Genomic DNA, 18,773 nt, shown 5'->3' with positions numbered 1-18,773 from the left:
CGTTCCGTGATGTGTAAAGCACACACAAGATTATAACTGAATCCCACGTGGAATTTCCTCCATCCCATTTCTTCTGCTTACACTAATTACCATATTGTCCCATTACAGATTAAAATAGTATATTGTAGTATTGTACTAATGTTTCTGGTCCATTCCCTGTACGGTGTACCTGTAGGTCAATGAACGTTGATAACAACGTCGGCCCACCATTTTTCCCTGTTCAGCGATGCACTCAAACAAAAAAGTGTGTTACACAGTTTTTACAAATAAAAAATAAAAAAGGCTTAATATTTTTTCTGTATTTTTTTTCATCCTCAATCTTCTCCATCGCGTGTGCTTCAATTCCATGGCTAAACCGAAGGCTCCAAGACGAACCCTAGAGTCATACTCAGTCAAACACATAAGCAAAACCATTAGAGGTAAACACACTCACTCGCTTTCTCGGCAAAAAAAAAAAAAGTTGAATTCTGTTTTGTGCTCTCTCTGTTTGCTTGTCCTTAATCGAAACGCGCGCGCTTTTGTTGTTGTCTCTCAGCTGGCGATTGCATCCTCATGCGGCCCTCCGATCCGTCGAAACCGTCGTACGTAGCGAGGATCGAGCGGATCGAAGCCGACGCGCGCGGCGCAAACGTGAAGATTCACGTGCGCTGGTACTACCGGCCGGAGGAATCAATCGGCGGTCGACGCCAGTTTCACGGCTCCAAGGAGGTTTTCCTCTCCGATCACTTCGATGTTCAGAGTGCCGACACAATCGAAGCCAAGTGTACGGTCCACAGCTTCAAGAGCTACACGAAGCTCGATGCTGTCGGAAACGACGATTTCTTCTGTCGTTTTGAGTACAATTCCTCCACCGGCGCCTTCAATCCTGATAGAGTTGCCGTGTGAGTCCATCACTACTCCGATATATATATATATATTCTGTTATAAGCTCTGCTGCGCTAAATTCGCAATAAATTGTTCTTGTTTTTGGTAGGATTTCGTTTTGGAATGGAATTTCTGTCTTTATTTTATTCAGCAGCCATAATTTAGCAATTTAATTTAGAGTTTGTTTTTGTTAATGGCTCAGGTTACTGTGATTGTTCTAAAATATATAGTGCCTATTAGGATTTTTATCTGTTTGTTCAGTTGGAAAATGGTAAGTAGCAGCTTTTTGTTAGAATCGAGAAGCTTTGGGATCTTATGTAGATTCTGACTCGTGTGATGTAAGTTGTTTAAAATTTTCATTGCAGGTATTGTAAATGTGAGATGCCTTACAACCCTGATGACCTAATGGTGCAATGCGAGGGCTGCACTGACTGGTAAGTTTCACATGTAAGGTGATATTTATCTTCAATTTATTCCACGTCTGCTCTGTTGTTTTGTTTTATGTTTCTGTATCTGTTCCATTTTCTGGACTCTGGTATGTTCTGTTCTGTAGATATCCTGCACCATCCTGATGGAAATTTCAGTTTTTTTATTCATGTTTTATCTCTTTTCATCTGGTTTCATTGGAAGAAAACAAGTATTTTAAGTTTGTACTAACTATGCAGGCATCATTTTTCCTTGTGTATGATTCTTCACTTAACTTGGACTGTTCTTTTTTCCAATGACAGAACAGCCTGTGTGTTTGACTATTTTATGTATTGGTTATTTGTTGTTCTGGTTTTTTCATCCTTGCAGTTGCATATTTTGCTTCTGTCTAGACTGTTGTTATTTAACTTCTCCTCTGCCTTTCTTTCCAGTTTTTCTTATACAGTACTTGTTTATGCATATACTTATATTCATGCACTGTTGCATGAATTTAAATGTTGTGCAACTCGTTTTGTGTGGGTTATGGACATTTGGATTGTAACTCTAGAGAACCAAGTTTCTTTTAATCATATCTACTCATAATTGTTCACGGCCATATAAGTCAGATCCAGATGGAACCTAAGCAAGCAATACTTTTAGGTGGCCATGTTATTCAAGCTTTCTTAATTTTCGGAAACATGTCGTCTGCCACTGATCATGTGTCTCGTTAATTATTTAATTTCTTCATTATCTTGTGTAGTATAAATTATTTAGTTTGTATTAATAGCAGCCATCCCAATCCCTCTATAGCATAACTGCTATGCAAGATGGTTAACTATGGCTTAAATGGAAAATATATGGATAGTGAAGATCTGAGATGTAGGAGAAGATTTAGAGGATTAATAATGCTTTTGGGATGGAATCCCTCTCTTATTCTGGGAGGTGATTCACCTGTATAATTATTCCAGTGGCAATTCAAATAGTAATTCCAGTGACTAATTAAGGAATAACCTTATAGATTGTATGGAGTGATGAACTTGACTTTCATGGCTATCCCAAATTGTTAAAATCTTGATCAACTAATAAGTTCATGGAACAACTGAATTAAAATCCTTGAAGCTTAGTTATCAATTTTATTCATAGCAATTTGCATATCCTTGTCATTCTTATGATAAAACTAACAGAAGATATGCTTTGTGAATGTTGAGACTTTTAACTTATTCTTTATGGGAGGCATACTAAATTTGTAAGGTTTAGTAGATAGCCATCTTTAAGAATGGACTTTTAAGATCTATTTCAGCCATTAGTTTGTTTGATAAATCGTGTTAAATACAAGATTTTTGGCTTTGGTACCTTTTTCAAGGAGGATTTGTATGTTTAAAATAACTTGTTTTGCAACATGTGCTATTATGTTGTGGATTGATGGCTTTGAGTGAATGCAGTCTTCAGCATAATATTTTATTTATTCAGGTTCCATCCTGCTTGTATAGACATGACTGTGGAAGAAGCCAAAAGACTTGACCACTTCTTTTGTGAAAGTTGCTCTGCTGAAGGTCAAAAAAAGTTGCAAAACTCTCATTCTGCTTCTAGACACTCAGATACAAAGGTATTTCAAATAATGTTGTTTGATAACATGAGTTTGTTTTCACTTTTCAGAATTTAATACCATTTGAATTGACTCGCTGAGGCTTTGGAGAAGTTGATATCTTCATCTATTATCTATTGGTTTGTTAAATCCCATTTCATTGTCAAATGATTATATCTTCAACATTCTGTGATTCTTTGTCAGATGCATTATCAATTGGTTCATTTTGTATGTGGGGAAGTTGCTTATTGAGGATGAGGATCTCTGTTCTTATATAACATGATATCATGTGCATCTATATTTCGACAGTTTACAAATATGAATAGCCATTGCAAATGAAATTTTCTTTTAATGGATAACACAGGCTGATATTGACAGTCATGCATTCAGTATTTCGTATCTTTATTGTTATACTGCCTATTCAAGAATTCGAAACTTCATTTTGAATTGCTTGAATGCTTAACAAACAGGGCTAGCATTTTATTTGTGCTACATATTTATGAAAATCTGTCGTGATATTATACATAAGAATTGTCAGTTTTGACAACCCGAATAATGTAGATATGTCTGGATTCTTCTTCATATGCATTAACATCAATGGTTGAAGTGCTATTGCTCATTATAAGGATTTACGTGAGACTGCAATTTTAATGTAAAGTTTCTGCTGAAAAAAAGGAAGGATTCATGTATTAACATCTATGTTTTGCCTGGTATTGCAGGTGGATACTAAACGCCGTCGTAGGTAAAATAGTGTGATAGTATATAAAGCATAAAATGAGTTAGATCTATAATGGATGTACTGAAGATCTTGCTTTTCTAATCCTGGGTAGGGGCCAGACAAACACAGAGACAAAGTTATCTAGTAGTAAGCTGTAGTCTTTCTACTTTCATGGAAAGAGACTAGTTTGGAAATGTTTGTCATGTCTATTTGGTTTGAGTACTCATCCTGTTTCCTTTGGAAGTGGAGGACGTGTTTATGTAATTATTTAGTGTAGATTCTGTGTCACTTCTCTCTGGTCCTTGTTCTCGGGCGTTTTGTAAAGTATTTTGACTTATTTATAAGCAGTAGACACTTTATTCTTTCTTTTTACTGATAGAGGTAGGCAATGATCTAGAGTTTCTATACACCGATAATGGCGCCGTGTTGTTGGCGTGAAAAGAATTGAGGATAAAAAAATATACGATATTGGGTTGTAATTTAATTCAGCCTTTCGTTGGCAAAGACCTCTGAAAGAACTTGCTAGAGACATTGCATGCCGATAGTTTCTCACCTCTGTATCATCTGGCGTGATGACGATGGAGATTGGAAAATACGTTATTTTTTTGGACCATAGAAAAACAAATCTATATTGGAGTACTGCCTATGGTTTGAACCAATCAAAGACGCAATACACTCCACTAACGGTGCTTGTGAATGGACTAGAGTGGAATGTCGCGGAGTGAAATAGAACAGAACGACATTGAATGTAGTAAAAATATTGTTCGAATATTTTATGATGGGGTAGAATAAAAACATCATGTTATTGCGAATAAAAATTAGATGTAGTTCTATTGTTTTTCAGTTAGAATTTAAGTTTGATCTCGGTACTTTATGTTAGCCTTTAATGAAAAATCTTCTTATGCAGATTATTAAGGTAAAATTCTAAATTGGAAAATGACACTGGAAGTATTTATAGAACTGTATTTTTGTTTTGTTCTTTTATTTCATACCTTTTGGAATTAGAGAAGTTAAAGATGAGGATAGAGTTCGCAAGTAATTTGGGGTACCTTAGTGAGTCTTACCATGATGAGTGTATCTTAAGATAATATTTAATTATAATTTGTTAGCGTACTTTAAAGAAAACAAGTTTATATTAGCAAATTCATATAGAAAATAATAAAAAAATATATGAACGTTATAACTCAAATTAATTTATCAAAATTTAAAAGACAATTAACAGATATTAATATTTTTTTGGAAGGCGACAGATATTAATATTATAAAACAATAATTAAAGTGAAATAAGTTAGTTTTACTAAAATGACGGTATAATATTTGGAAAAATTAATAACATGCCTCAATTAATACAGCACTGAATAACGAACACCCAAAATAGGTTGGGCTAGGATTAATAGAAAAGAGAGTTAAGAAGAAAAGAAAAAAAAATAGATGTGGCAAGTGATACGATGAAAAAGAGGGATAAAAAAAATATAAGAGACAGATAGGAAGAAAAAGAAAAAGAGAGGAAAAAAAAAAGCAATACATGTGGCAAGTGATGTGATGAAAAAGAGAAGTATAAAAAGAAAAAAAAGAGAGAGATAGAAAGAAAAAAAAACTATAACTAATGATAGGAAGAAAAGGAAAGAGAGTGATAGAAAGAAAACTAGGTTAAAAGGAAATGAATGAGATAGTTTTTTTTTTTTACTGAATAAATGAATGAGATAGTAAGTAAATCTTTATATTCATTTCAAATAATATCATAAAAAATGCATCATGCAAGGAAATAAAAATTTACTTGAAGTTATATTTGCGTATAATTAAAAGAATGTTTAATTATCTATTAATATCATAAAATGATAACTTAAGAGAAATATGTTACTTATTAAAACAAAAATAAAAAATACAAATGTTGCAGTGTACAAAATAATTGATGCGAAAACTTATCAATAAATTTTTTTGTTAGTTCACTAGTAGCATTAGTGAGAAAAAAAATTGTATTTGAGCTCGATAGTAGTAAAACAAGTATTATAAAAAAAAATGTTCTCACTCTAAGAATTTAGTGTAATTCTATACTTAGAATTCAAATTCAAAATTGTTGGTTAAATTATATTAATTACGTGACAATTGATACACATTTGATAATATTAATAATTTATTCAACTGAGTAGATATGAATAATCATAAATATATGAGATTTTTTTTATGATAATATTTGTATGAATTAATCCCACCAAGAATGATAATTATTTTTGTCGAAAACTATGAATGCATGTAAGGTGAATATTCTTTTCTTTACAGGATTTATTTCATATCCAAGGAATAATTATAATATCTTGGACGAATCACACCAGAACAAGAAGAATTCAGAAGTTGCGCAAGTATGAGACTGTACATTTGGAAATGAAATTATTTAGTACTACCCATGTCAATAAGATGCATCTATTTTTCGGTTGCTTATCACTTAAGAATTTCACCGTTAAACGTATTTAACTTTAAATTTTTCAATATGCAAGTAAAAATAAGTAACATGTGAAGGAGAATAAAACACGTTAAAAAATTTAATATTGATTAATGATCATTTACACATGAAATAGAGTAAGAGTCAATAATAAATTGTTTTAAATTAGTGGAGTATTTTTTGCATTATTTATTTGTTTCTCATAAAATAAATAAAGGAATGATTCATCAAATAATAATACACAAACATGAATTATGTAAAAAACAAAAGTCTACATGAATAATTGGCAGCTGGTGAACTGTGTTTGGATGTGATATCTAATGCAAGTCTCAAATTTTTTCACATCAGATTTGAGAAACGCAAAAGCTAGTTTTTGTAACTTGTGCTTGACGGGGATCCATCGGTAACAAACATTATTACTCCAAAGACGCGGGAACTGTCTGTCAGCTTTGTATGGAAACATGAATGAATTGAATCGATGATCTTAAATTCTGAAGATTACATCAAAATTCAAATCAACTTTAGAATGCATCAACTATCCCGGTTACTCAAGTAAAGTAGCCCAGTCTCCAATCCTTCAACATAAGCACTGTATTTTTTTTGGTGGAAAAAAAATTGGTTATTCATATCTACTTAGTTAAAAAAAAAAAAACATAAGCACTGTATAGTGTATTATATCTAAAGAGTCATAAATATAAAGATGACGATAAATCTAAAAGGTAACAATGAGAATTTGGTTATATGAAGAAAATACTAGTTGAGTACTTTAGTTAAAATTGAGCGCAAAGCTCTCTAAAAAACAAAAAATAACTTAATAACATAATTATTCCTTTGGTAAAAAAAAACATAACTATTCCAATACTTGTGATATAGTAGTGGTGTGTGTGCATACACGACGGCGGAGAATTCCGATGCATTGGTACAGAAATCCAGTGACATTTAAAAAAAAAAGAAAAATATATAGTATCATCAAATATTCGAAAATGTGATTTTTTTTATAATTAAACGAATGTAGTGATTTGGTTCTATAGTGGGCTGATTAAGGTCCAAACCATCCAATGATTATTTGTATTGCTGTATATGTATATCTATGAATAAAATAATATATTTTGTATTGCCATATGATTTATCCTAATAAAAAAAATAGACATATGTTTTTCAATTGAATGATGATTTCTTCAAATAATTACAATATTTTGTATTGTCATATAATTATTTTGGTGGAAAAAATTTATAATAATTATTATGACTTATCATTTTCTAAGTTTTTATAAATTTATATCTTATTTTGTGTATTATTTATTTTTTTCGTTTAAGTAATAGATTTGAACTCTCGTTATTCTTTTCTATGTGAAGTGAATTTAGTTCTCTTATAAATAAAGTTTTGAAATAGTAAAATTTAAAAGAAATCTTCATCTAATAACTCAAAAATCAAATTAAGTAATGATAAAAAAAATCAAATAAAGCATTAAAAAGCTTAGTAAAACTTCTAATCACGTATTAATCTCACCAAGTAGTGTAACGGAGCAACAGAGTGCCACATACACACATGACAGATACACCGACATTTTGGGGCCTCCCCCACGTTATTCGTCCACGTGTCCCGCCCTCCATTGGTCACCTTACAGATCCACCATTACCATCGTATCTTTTTTTCCATCTTCTAACTATCACTTCACTCGCTTTTCCATTGCCCACATGCTTAACTTTTATTTTCATTATTGACTAAATTTATTGTTTTTAGATTATTTTCTTCACTTTAATTTTTTTTCGAATTATGAATACAAGTTAACAAACTGAATTATTCACTAATTTTATCTTTACTATTTCCATCCTCACATATAACAGAAATTTGCTTATCTTTTTAAATTTTATATTATATTAATTATTTTTTGAGAATTTTTTTTCATTTTTTTTTCATTTTATAGTCAATAAATAATAAATATTATAAATCAATAAGGTAAACTCATTTTTTCTTACGAAATTGAAAAAAATGATTTATACACATTAATTGATTAGATAAAAATTAATTAAGATATCAAATTGAAACTTGTTTTCAATTTGTCTCTTGTTATCGAATATATAAATAGGAAAAAGAAAAAAAAATGGTTTAACTATTTTCTACACATTTCAAAACAAGAAATAAACTAAAAATAACGTGATAATTTCATAGATAAAAATAAAAGACATTTTCCCAAAATAAACATGTCTTCTTTTGGTGACAAAGAATATTTAACAGAGAATTATTAATAATTTTAACCTAATTAGGAAATTGAATTATTTTTTATAATTAAAATGATGAGTAAAAATTAATTAGGAAAGTGAATTATTCAATAATTTTTTTCCTACTATTTTCGTCCCAATAAGAGAAATTTGCACATCTTTTCTATAAGATCTTCTTATCATGGACATTAAAAATATTTATTAATTTTTTATATGATTATTTTTTTTTTGAAAAATCTACTTAGTCACTTTCAATAAAATCTTTCATTCAATCATATTTTTTTATCCACAATACATGAACATTAAACCATATTTGAGAAATCCAAGTTCAATTTCCCACAAGGTAATTATAATATGTTGAATAAATTATCTCTGGTATTAATCATTTTTTTACCAAAATATTCTTAATTTTTTTAATAAAGTTTGTAGTTAATGAACAATCAATGCTATATATTAATAAGATAAACTCATTTTCTTGCTTGTGAGACTTATAAAAAAAATACTAACACACTTTCAAAAATTAAGTATAAAATAATAAGTACCTATTTACTTCTGTTTTCCTTTTTAATTTAAAAAATTAATTTTTTATTAATATTTTTTAATTTTGTCTGTTTGTCAAATATTTGCATAGAAAAGAGAGAAGACAAAGTATCAACTTTGTAATCAATAGTAAAGGAAGAAAATGAAAATAAAAGACGTTTCCATTTAATTATCTTTAATCGAATACAAAGGGTAAGATAATATACTTTAATATTTTAAATATTTTTTTAAAAAATAATATAAATTATTAATAAATTGAATACATTAATTAAATTAATCAATTTTAAAGATAGTTTTTGTAAATTACTAGTTAAAAAGGTCTTGTATATTACACATGTGGAGCCAAATTGATAGGGGTGAGTGCAGCGGGTGCATATGTAGGCGCATGAAGGAAGTCTCTTTCTTTCCATATATAACTTAATTCACACCTTTTGATTTATCTTAATCGTTATGTGAAGTATAAACGGTGTCCCACTCTTGCACCTTAAAACCTTCCATCTAGAGAGAAGAAGAAACTCGATCGATCATCACTTTACTTTAGATAATTGTTTGTTATATTTTTCTGATCATGGCAGACGAGACCCAGAAAAAGTATGAGAGTAGAGAGGTTGAGGTCCAGGATCGTGGTAAGAAAAAGGATGAAGAACTCAAGACTCAGCCTCGGGAGGAGGAAGGAGAAGATGGAGAGAAAAGGAAGAAGATCGAGGGTGATCATCATCATCACAAGGAGGAGGACACAAGTGTTCCTGTTGAGAAGGTTGAGGTTGTCACAACAGCACACTCTGAGGAAAAGAAGGGGTTCCTCGACAAGATTAAGGAGAAGCTACCAGGGCACAAGAAGACAGAGGAGGCCGAAGCTACTCCTCCTCCTTCTCCACCACCTGTTGCATCATTGGAGCATGGTGAGGGTGCTCATCATGAAGGAGAAGAAAGGTATATTAGAAAAGATAAAAGAGAAGCTTCCTGGTTATCACCCCAAGACAGAGGAGGAGAAAGAAAAGGAAAAGGAGAGTGGTGCTCACTGGATTGAGACAAGGTTTTTTTGTTGGTTGGAGATGATTGTGGTGTGTGCTTTCTTTTCATTGACAGCCTTATGGTTTTCTTTTGTGTTTCTTGATGCATACTTTACTTTATTATTGCGTAGATTTCCTATTTTTTCCTTCTTTTTCATAACTTTGTTTGAAAAGAAAAAAAAATGAATGGAATAATAATGTATTTTATTTTTTAATAATTGTCGTCTTTACATTTCTATGCATAATAACGTGTATGGACCTAATAATTGTATTGTGTAGCCAACTCAACCATGGCTCATGTTTTGACTCAAAATTTGATGTGTTATGTCTAATTAATTACCAACAAGTTCTAACGCACTTGGAAGATGTGTGTATAGAAAATATTTAGTTGAAAGAAACAAAATTTATTTCGATATCTCTCATTTTTAAGAATTAATCTTATGACTTTTGGAAAAAAGATATTTTTCTTCTGGAAAAAAATGTCTAATTAATTGAAATTGAATGTTATTTTATTTGAAATAATATAATTTGATTTAACAATTAAAATTTACGTATGATATTCATTAAAAATAAAATGATTTAATTCGATCGCTTTCTCTATTCTAAGATCCTTTCCATTGTAGGGCATTCGAGCAATAGTTTATACTATGCTATACCCCACTTCAAAGGCCTTACAAATGACGATTGTTGGCCAGTTGTTGTTGATCGGTAGACAATGGTATAAACTAATATTCATTTCCCGTGTTAGGTTTATTTATCACTTAAACTGTTTCTCAGCACTCTGGCAGGTAGGTAACGTTTTTTCAACCTTTTTTCTGTTAATCAATACGTACCAATGTCCAGGACCATTCATATATATATATATATATATATATATATATATATATATATATATATATATATATAAAAGAAATACCATAGATAATTACAAGGACTAAGCCCCAAGCAATAAAGATAACACACGGTTATATTGTATTTATACTAGAGGCACAAATACTGTATAATAATTGTGTAACCCTGCCGGATTTGAATTCTCTCCATTTCCTTTGCCTCAAATTTGTTTATTATTAAACTTTTTTAAAAATATTACTCTCTATAAAGTATATATCATTTTAATTTGATTTATTTTTCAAAAGCTTATAAAAAAATAGAGGAAATGGAAAAAAAGTGGAGAGTATCCATTTCCAATCCTGCTAAGAGAACAGCCCTCCCAAAACTGTACATGGTAAAGTAGCTATGTATATTCAATTGACAGTCTTTGCAAAACCTAGTAAGTAAACTATCCAAAATACCGGCCCAACAGAACCAACCTGTTAAGGCCCAACCCATAAGTCAGAAGTCCTGTACCCACCGATCATTTGTATCCTTCATATATACCTTCATATTCAAACATAACCCGGGATCCATATCAGTTAGGCAATGATGGGTTTATTGTTTTGGGTGTTCTAAACTAAATTTGGAGAGTAAGTTCAGTTTGGTGACATATTTGGTTATTCTTAAAAATATATTATTTACGCATTAAGATTTTGTGCTTCTATCTATGAATTATAAAATTAGTGATTCCTTGGATAGAACGCATTTTTGTTAACACAAACTATGATGTTGATAAACGTTCAAACGTCAATCTCAATCTAAAGCCAATATTTTGTTTTGTAGGAATTTCTTCTATTTTTTAATTCTAGAAAAAAAAATTCAAAAAGGAACACAATAAACTATTCACAATGAATAAAAAATTATATTTTTTCCCTAAATAAAAAATAACTATGCAAATTCTAAAGCTATTATAATCTTTACTAAGGAGGCCTACCCAAAAAAAATATTGACTAAGGAGAAAAAAATATTTTTTAAAGAACTTTATATAGAGACAAAAATGTCCAGTAATTTTCCTGAAGGGGCTGATTTGATAAAAGACAATGCCATGTATACATCCTGACTGATTTGCGATCACGCTTCATTACGTTTAGTTAGTTGTCAACTTGTCATATGTTTGTTATACATGTATCTAGCTTACAAATAGTGTAGCTTGAGTACAAAAATATGATGATGACAAAAACACAACAATAAAATCAGAGTGTTGCACAATTTTTCTTCTCATTTCCTCTCCTTAGTCCTTTGCATTCATCTTGTAATTGTGTTGCCTATAAGTGAAATACTTCCCCAATAGTACTGGTATACAAAGCCTATGATTTATGGCTAATTCAGGAGGAAGTGTTCTGGTCTCTCTTCCACTTCTTGATGGAAAAAAAGAAAGAAGAGAAGAGGAGCATTCAAATGAAGGTGGTATTTGGCTATCATTCTATTAAGAAGTGTCGGTGAAAGCCTATATTCATAATGTTCTCTATGTTCCTAGTATTAAGAACAATCTCTTAAGTTTGGATCAACTGATGGATAAGGGTTACTCGATGAGGTTAGAACAGGGAAATTTGATGTTGTTTGATATCAATTAAGGGAAGGTTAGTCTTGAAAGTTCCTTTGTCTAAAAACAGAACATCCAAGATTGACATCCAAACTTACCAATATAAGTGTTTGGCAGTGGCAACAATAACTATTGAAATGCTCCCATCCACCAAAAGAAAAAAAAAAATCACAAAGAAGATGTTGTGGGTGAATGACTCTCGGGGACATGCAGAATAGTTTAACTTTTTTTTTGGTAACCTAAGAACTCAATAGAAGATAGAAAAAGAATTGCAAGAAAATTAGGATTCATATGTGAAGGTTTTTTCAGATAACCCTTTAAATAAAAATCGGGAAATGAAACATTTTTTTTAGGATGAAAGTCTCTTAATGTTGAGGAGCTTCTAACCCACGTTCAGGAGTTAAGTCTTCACATTTTCGAATAGGCAGACCAAGTTAGAAAAAGGTAGGAAAAGGATTATTCGGATAAGATCAAATGAAACTTATAATTTAAAAATGATTAATGCAAAAACGAAAGTCTAAGAGGCCCATTAGAGTGCATGGGAGAAAAATTGGAGGTCATACACTAAGTCCACTTTTATTTATTTATTATTATTATTATAAGCTACACTTAGCCCGCTTAATAAGTCCACTTAGAAACTAGGTCAAGCTTTTTAAGCTCCTTTATTATTCATTTTAGATTTATTGTAGTCATAAAGAAAGACAACGGTACAAATGTTAACTTCACTAGATATGCTGGGCACTCTGAGTGGGGTGGGGTGGGGGGGGAATGTCAAGAACACATAGGTTTAGTAGCGACAAAGTATCATCTTTAATCACATATGTTTTATGCTTCACTCGATCCGATGATCACATCACTTTCTAAATAATATAAAATTGCTATGATTAGATAAGCACCTAGATGGTGGCTAATTAATCACATTAAGTAAAGCATCAAACCTTACTTTTCTTTGGTACATGCATCAAACTATAATTACTATTATTTAAACCTAATATTCCATACAAGGATCGAGTGGGTTGTAGATAATGTGTCTGAAATTGTAAATTCTCATGACAAGCAACTTTGGAGTAATTATAAATAAAGAAAATTAAAACAAGAGTGATTATATTTTGATAATAAAAAATTTTAAGCATTCAATTAATAACTCTTTTTATCTCTTTTTTTTTATCACATTGCATTATCAATTAAATCAATTACTTATTTTTTCTCACTCAAATTGTAGACAGCTTAAAGTTATTTAAGAAATTGTTTTCTTAGAATAATAATCTTTAAACATTATAATCTCTATATCATTTTTTACGTTTTGGTTGAAAAAATTTAGAAATAGAGAACTAAAATAAAACACTCTCTAAGAATGATACAATATCTTTAATGTATAAATATGGTTCTTCATCAGGTTATGGTGTCTGAGAGTATCAATCAATTGTTATAGCCAGCGAGAATGCTTTAATTTTCCGTGAAAGCTCGATTGCACATAAGGTTTATCTAGTGCTTTACTGCAAAAGCTAGCTTGTAGCCAAATTCACAAGAATATGCCTTAACTTTCATAATAACTTTGGTATTGGTGCAACACTAATAAAAAATTATAACGGATTACGTGGAGTGTGCAGTGAAAAATATACTTTCCATAAGGTGTGCAATTTGTATTTATTTATTTTTCCTTTCGTATCAATTATATATCACTGTAGTGAGGAATCCTAAAAAAAGACTTTGCTGTAAGGAAAAATTTATTATATCATATTAAATAATTTCAAATACTTTAAAGGTCAGTCAGCATTTATCTAAGTTTAAAATAAATTTTAAAAAGAGACTCTTAATAAAATAATTTATAAAAGTTATATTATAATATAAGTTTCCGTAAAACAAGTTATATTGTAATTTTATTTAAAATTATGTTATCTATATATGCGTGTATTGTGTACTTTGTGTGAATTTTTTTTATCTATTTGTTTTGTTAAAAAGTTTTTGGGAGATATTTAAACATTAAACTCATGCCATCTCCCTCTCTCCTTCCTTTAATCAAATGTTAGTTATATATATACTTTCTGTGAAATATTATCAATATTATTTATATATGAAAAAAATATGATGAATTTGATTAGAGTGGTTAATTTGATTTCTAAAATGTATTTAGGACAATAGTGATATCTATATATAATTGGGATGGCATGCACCTAAAAAATACACTCCGTTGGAAAACAAGAGAGTCTAACCCTACCGAGCTTCGAAAAGTCCTCAGCTGCCAAACAGCACGTTGTCTCTTTTATTCATCTGTTATCATGTGTGCTTGCTGCCTATCCAGAAACTTTGGGTTTGATGTAGCCTATTGAGACGACACATATGACAAAAAAGAATTTTGCAAAGAACAAAAAATTAAAAAAATGTTAAATTAGAAGGATTAAAAATTAAGATATTTAAGCCTTTTTTATTTTATATAAAAGTTAAAGTTTAATGGTAACGTGTAAAAGGTTTTATGCAATCTACAACTTAAATTAGAAATATTATTTTTATAAAAATAATCACTATAAAGTAAATAAACTTAAAACATATAATAGTTCATGATTAAATAATAATATAAAGATATTTTCACTACTAAAATTCTTTTATAAGGAAAAATAGATAGAAATGAAAAAGAAATATGAAATAAAATGAATGAGATAATAAAAAAGAATAAATGGTGTATGATTTTTTTTTTCAAGTTAGAAATGGTGTATGATAAAAATGGCATATATATAACATTTTGACGCACAAATGCATTCATTATATAATCCAATTGCTTATAGTGTTAACTACTAAAGATTATTAAGGCATTAGAATGAATGAATAATATATTAAAAGTTGTATGTTAATATGCATTAAAATTCAGGTGAGATTATTATTTTTAAAAAATATTTTTAACTTCTTAAATCAGAAAAAATGTAAAATTATATTTATTCTATTAGTTTTATAGAAAACTTAGTGCTGTTTGTTTGAAGGTGCGTGGATGAAATTGATTTTGTAAAATTAATTTTAATTAAAATTGATACAATGTAAATATTAATTTTATTATAAAAAAGTTAAGAATTTTTACTCGATAAATTTTTTTGACTTAAATATTTTTTTAATTTTTATAACTTAACATTTTTTTTTAGTTATGCTAAATCATGTTTGTTTTTACTTTTGGTTTTATGACGGTGCAAATAAATTTTTTTATTGTTCAAAATATCATCTAAAATTAGAAAGACAAAAATATATTTAAATCAAAACTTTTAACTAACAAATTAAATGTATCCAAACTTACTCTAACAAATAATCAATTATGGACTAAAAGTTCATTCTTTGTCTAACATGAAATTAAAAATATGAAAATTTATTTAAAATTAACTTTAAATACGAATTCTCCAACGTAAAATTAGATTTTGTCTCATATATGCATCTCACAGAAGTGTAGAGAGCAGAATAATGGTGACAAAAGGGACTCAAAGTTCAGTAACTAAACATTATCATCAACAAAAATCTAAAAAGTGAATCAGATCACAACAAAGCAAGACGACAAACTGACAAACTTATACGCAGAGTCACCGGCCACATGCTAAATTAAGGGAACAAATTGAGTCATCGGTATTTCAACTAGAAAAGAACAAGCATTTCTCAGTCGCATTTGTTTAATTAATTGCGTGTTTGTTTACTTGAGCATTTATAAAAGACAAATGTCTGAAGGACAGGCATTAACCTATCCAACATCTAAAGAGTGATAAAATTAAAAGAAAAATATATATACGATAGGATTTGTGATGTAATATAAAAAAGAGATAAAAAGGTGTTATGAAATGCTTGAAATTAAAGGATATTTGAGTATTATTACTCTTAATAAAATGCTCCACAAAGGTGGCAAGGTAGCTAAAGTAGCAAGTATTTCATATCCATCAACGCCGATATTCCATTCTATTCTCAATTACTTTCCTCATCACCATGCATGTTGTTCGAAATCAAGAAATTAAGAAACCAACTAAGATCTTGGGTATGTCAAATAGGGCATACCGGGCCTGAAGGAAGAAAGGGGAAACGGGTACTCTTGGTGAGTTGCACTTGCACCACTACTATCCAGATTATTATTATTATTATTCTGCTGCTTATCAACAAAGCCCGTGGAACTCTCACCTTGATGACCTCTTTGGTACTCAGGGCCTTGATCATATAGTAGTCCACTAAATACATGCCCTCCAATGTTCACAGATGTTTGATACGCTATTTCATTAACCGCATCATCCATAGAACGAACGTGAATGCACCGAAATGTAGCCATCGAATTCGTAGCAGCCGGAAATCTCAACTCTAAACCTGAAATTAACATTTTAACATATACATATATATTGTTGTAGCTAGTGTCAACAAGATAACGACAGAAAATTAAAGACAAGTAACTCAGTAAGTAGAATAATAATAAAGCTTGAGCAGAAAGATACAAATATATATAGCTAGGCCTAATAAGTAGTGTCTGTGTGTATGTATATATATATATATATATATATATATATATATATATATATATATATATGCATCTCCTTTAGGAGTTTTATATTTGTCAGACAGAGAATAAGATATAAGTGCATATAATTGAGAAAAAAACCGAAAAAGCAACAGCTCCTAGGGATCTAGCTAGAGTATATATATATATAGATGGATCTTAATTTTGGTTTTATGTGTGTGTATATATAAATAAATAGTAACGTACCTGAATATGGGTTGATCTGGTTTTGGTTTTGAGGAATATGATGATCTCCTCCCTGACCCTGAAAGTGGCGTCTCCTATGATCCACAGGAGTCCAAGTGCTCTTGATATGGGTTTGGCAGTGAAAACCTTTGTTCTTGCAGCAAGTCCTGCACCGTAAGTATGAACATTCCTTCTTGGCTTGGTTCCCACAGTCTTGGCACTTTGAACCCCCTGATGCTACTTCTTCTTCGCCTTGCCTCACCCTTTGCATCTGATCCTTTACTCCCAAAGACATATCACTAAACACAACCCTTTCTGGCCCTGCTCCACCACCTACTTGCTCCTACTGAAAGCAACAAACTTCTCTCTTTGTTAAAATATTAGTTACCAAAGTATTACTAATAGTTATATAATCATGCACTTTGCTCGAGTTCTAAAGTACAAGTACACCATATGGTAGGAGAATCAATTCTAGGTCGAAGTAAAATATATCCACGCCACTGAACCACTAGACAAACATACCAGAAAAATAATGGTAATTAAAAAGAAAAACGTGTTAGAATAAGGAAAAGGATCATGTACTCACAACAACAAAATGAAGGCATAACCTATCGCTTTAGTAAGTGAATCACTTATACAAATTTAAGTACGAATCTTCAACTGTTTAGATGTCTTTGGTTTGCATGTCTGCAACTAGTAATTATTGATAGTGTGTATGAGGCAGATATAAAGTTAGCGTGTCTAAAGTGCTTTTTGTCATGCATTTGTCTAGAGAAATACTATTAGTAGTACATCTTTTGATGTTACCAATTAATATTTTTTATTTGGTAAAATAATAAGGAGAATGGGTAGATTATTACCAAGAGTGAAAACACATATACTTTAGGCTCTTTTCGTGTTCAGATTTTGCGCCTTACCTCTATGATGGTGCTAAGCTCATGTATGCATGGATGGTTCGTCCATCCATCTTTTTCGTGATTCTCAGATGATTATTGGAAAAAATTATAAGTTAGTGTGTTCACATTAATTATCTGCATAGCTTTTCCCGGAAAAGGAATTTACATAAAATTTTATCAAATAACAAAATATATTTAAAAAATGGTTATTAATTATTATGTTTCTAACATTTTTTATCCGTCTTTGCACACTGACTTGGTTCCTAATGCTGGTCTAGCCGTCTAACCTTCAAAATATGTTTACCCGGCGCATTGACCATAATATACTAGCAAGTGAAAAATAAAGTCATAATATTTCAGAAACCGAAACTCTAATTTGAAGATAACCAAATAGTCAGTCGCTCCAATAAAATTTTATTTACTTAGTATATTTACGGACTATGGTATGAGTTTATGGGTAAACATAGTTTTTTTTTTTAATATTATATATACTATATATCTTATATATGCTGCAGACCTATTAGTTACTCAAAACGTACAGTAAAACATGAAAACCCTTCGGGTTATCTCCCATAATATATTTGTTCATAAGAAAAATCTCCCATAACATATATACTAACTTTTTAACGTTGAATTAGGTTATATGATGATATGATATTTTTTAACAAAAATTAAATTGTTATGGTAGAACTATATTGGCTATGCTTGCTCCTTATGGTTTAATTTTCTTATTAACGAAAACAATTCTAATGTTTTTTCTCAACTAGTAAAATTCCCCCTCTCCTTTATTCTCATGTACCTTTAGATCTCATGTTTTGGTTGGAACAATTGTAGCATGTGGGTATCTTAAAACAGTGGGAATGAAGAAATTAAAGTAAGGCAAATTCAATTAAGTATTTAACCAAATTTTATGCCTTTGTCCCCAAATTTCAATGGGACTTTTTTTCCCCCCGGTGAACATTTACTATTTTTAGTACCAA

The 18,773-nt window shown here is 30.3% G+C and overlaps 3 protein-coding genes across 4 annotated transcripts; 2 read left to right on the top strand and 1 right to left on the bottom strand.

Moving 5' to 3' along the window:
• The first annotated feature begins 223 nt into the window (after positions 1 to 223).
• On the top strand, positions 224 to 3,934 carry LOC100787968 (chromatin remodeling protein SHL). 2 transcript variants are annotated; one of them, XM_003527100.5, is made up of 5 exons: positions 224 to 419; positions 536 to 881; positions 1,230 to 1,298; positions 2,740 to 2,875; positions 3,574 to 3,934. In XM_003527100.5, the coding sequence occupies exons 1-5, from the start codon at positions 347 to 349 to the stop codon at positions 3,598 to 3,600; spliced, it is 651 nt and encodes a 216-aa protein (XP_003527148.1). In that variant the 5' UTR covers positions 224 to 346; the 3' UTR covers positions 3,601 to 3,934. The 2 variants fall into 2 exon arrangements, with proteins under 2 accessions (XP_003527148.1, XP_040872149.1); XM_041016215.1 differs by lacking the exon at positions 3,574 to 3,934 and adding an exon at positions 2,926 to 2,994 and having other exon boundaries at positions 231 to 419; positions 2,740 to 2,822.
• Positions 3,935 to 9,137: 5,203 nt separating this feature from the next.
• LOC100816147 (dehydrin DHN1) lies at positions 9,138 to 10,003 on the top strand. Its single transcript, XM_014777113.3, has one exon. The coding sequence runs from the start codon at positions 9,344 to 9,346 to the stop codon at positions 9,803 to 9,805; it is 462 nt and encodes a 153-aa protein (XP_014632599.1). The 5' UTR covers positions 9,138 to 9,343; the 3' UTR covers positions 9,806 to 10,003.
• Positions 10,004 to 15,982: 5,979 nt separating this feature from the next.
• On the bottom strand, positions 15,983 to 17,263 carry LOC102663693 (protein SHI RELATED SEQUENCE 3). Its single transcript, XM_041016214.1, has 2 exons — positions 16,919 to 17,263; positions 15,983 to 16,518 (listed from the first exon to the last, which is right to left on the bottom strand). Exons 1-2 carry the CDS (start codon positions 17,190 to 17,192, stop codon positions 16,193 to 16,195), a joined length of 600 nt encoding a protein of 199 aa, XP_040872148.1. The 5' UTR covers positions 17,193 to 17,263; the 3' UTR covers positions 15,983 to 16,192.
• Positions 17,264 to 18,773: the final 1,510 nt, after the last annotated feature.

Source organism: Glycine max, chromosome 6 (assembly GCF_000004515.6).
Source record: "Glycine max cultivar Williams 82 chromosome 6, Glycine_max_v4.0, whole genome shotgun sequence".
NCBI lineage: Eukaryota > Viridiplantae > Streptophyta > Magnoliopsida > Fabales > Fabaceae > Glycine > Glycine max.
The sequence above is the reverse complement of the archived record's forward strand: the minus strand, read 5'-3'. Positions and strand labels throughout refer to the sequence as shown.

Bases quoted from the DNA above. Each gene is read 5' to 3' on its own strand.
- LOC102663693 (XM_041016214.1), bottom strand. From the start codon at position 17,192: ATGTCTTTGGGAGTAAAGGATCAGATGCAAAGGGTGAGGCAAGGCGAA. The intron at 16,519-16,918 runs GTACGTTACTAT...TTTCAGGTTTAG, and splicing joins CCAGATCAACCCATATTCAG to AGTTGAGATTTCCGGCTGCT.
- LOC100816147 (XM_014777113.3), top strand. From the start codon at position 9,344: ATGGCAGACGAGACCCAGAAAAAGTATGAGAGTAGAGAGGTTGAGGTC.
- LOC100787968 (XM_003527100.5), top strand. From the start codon at position 347: ATGGCTAAACCGAAGGCTCCAAGACGAACCCTAGAGTCATACTCAGTC. The intron at 420-535 runs GTAAACACACTC...GTTGTCTCTCAG, and splicing joins CATAAGCAAAACCATTAGAG to CTGGCGATTGCATCCTCATG. The intron at 882-1,229 runs GTGAGTCCATCA...TTTTCATTGCAG, and splicing joins AATCCTGATAGAGTTGCCGT to GTATTGTAAATGTGAGATGC.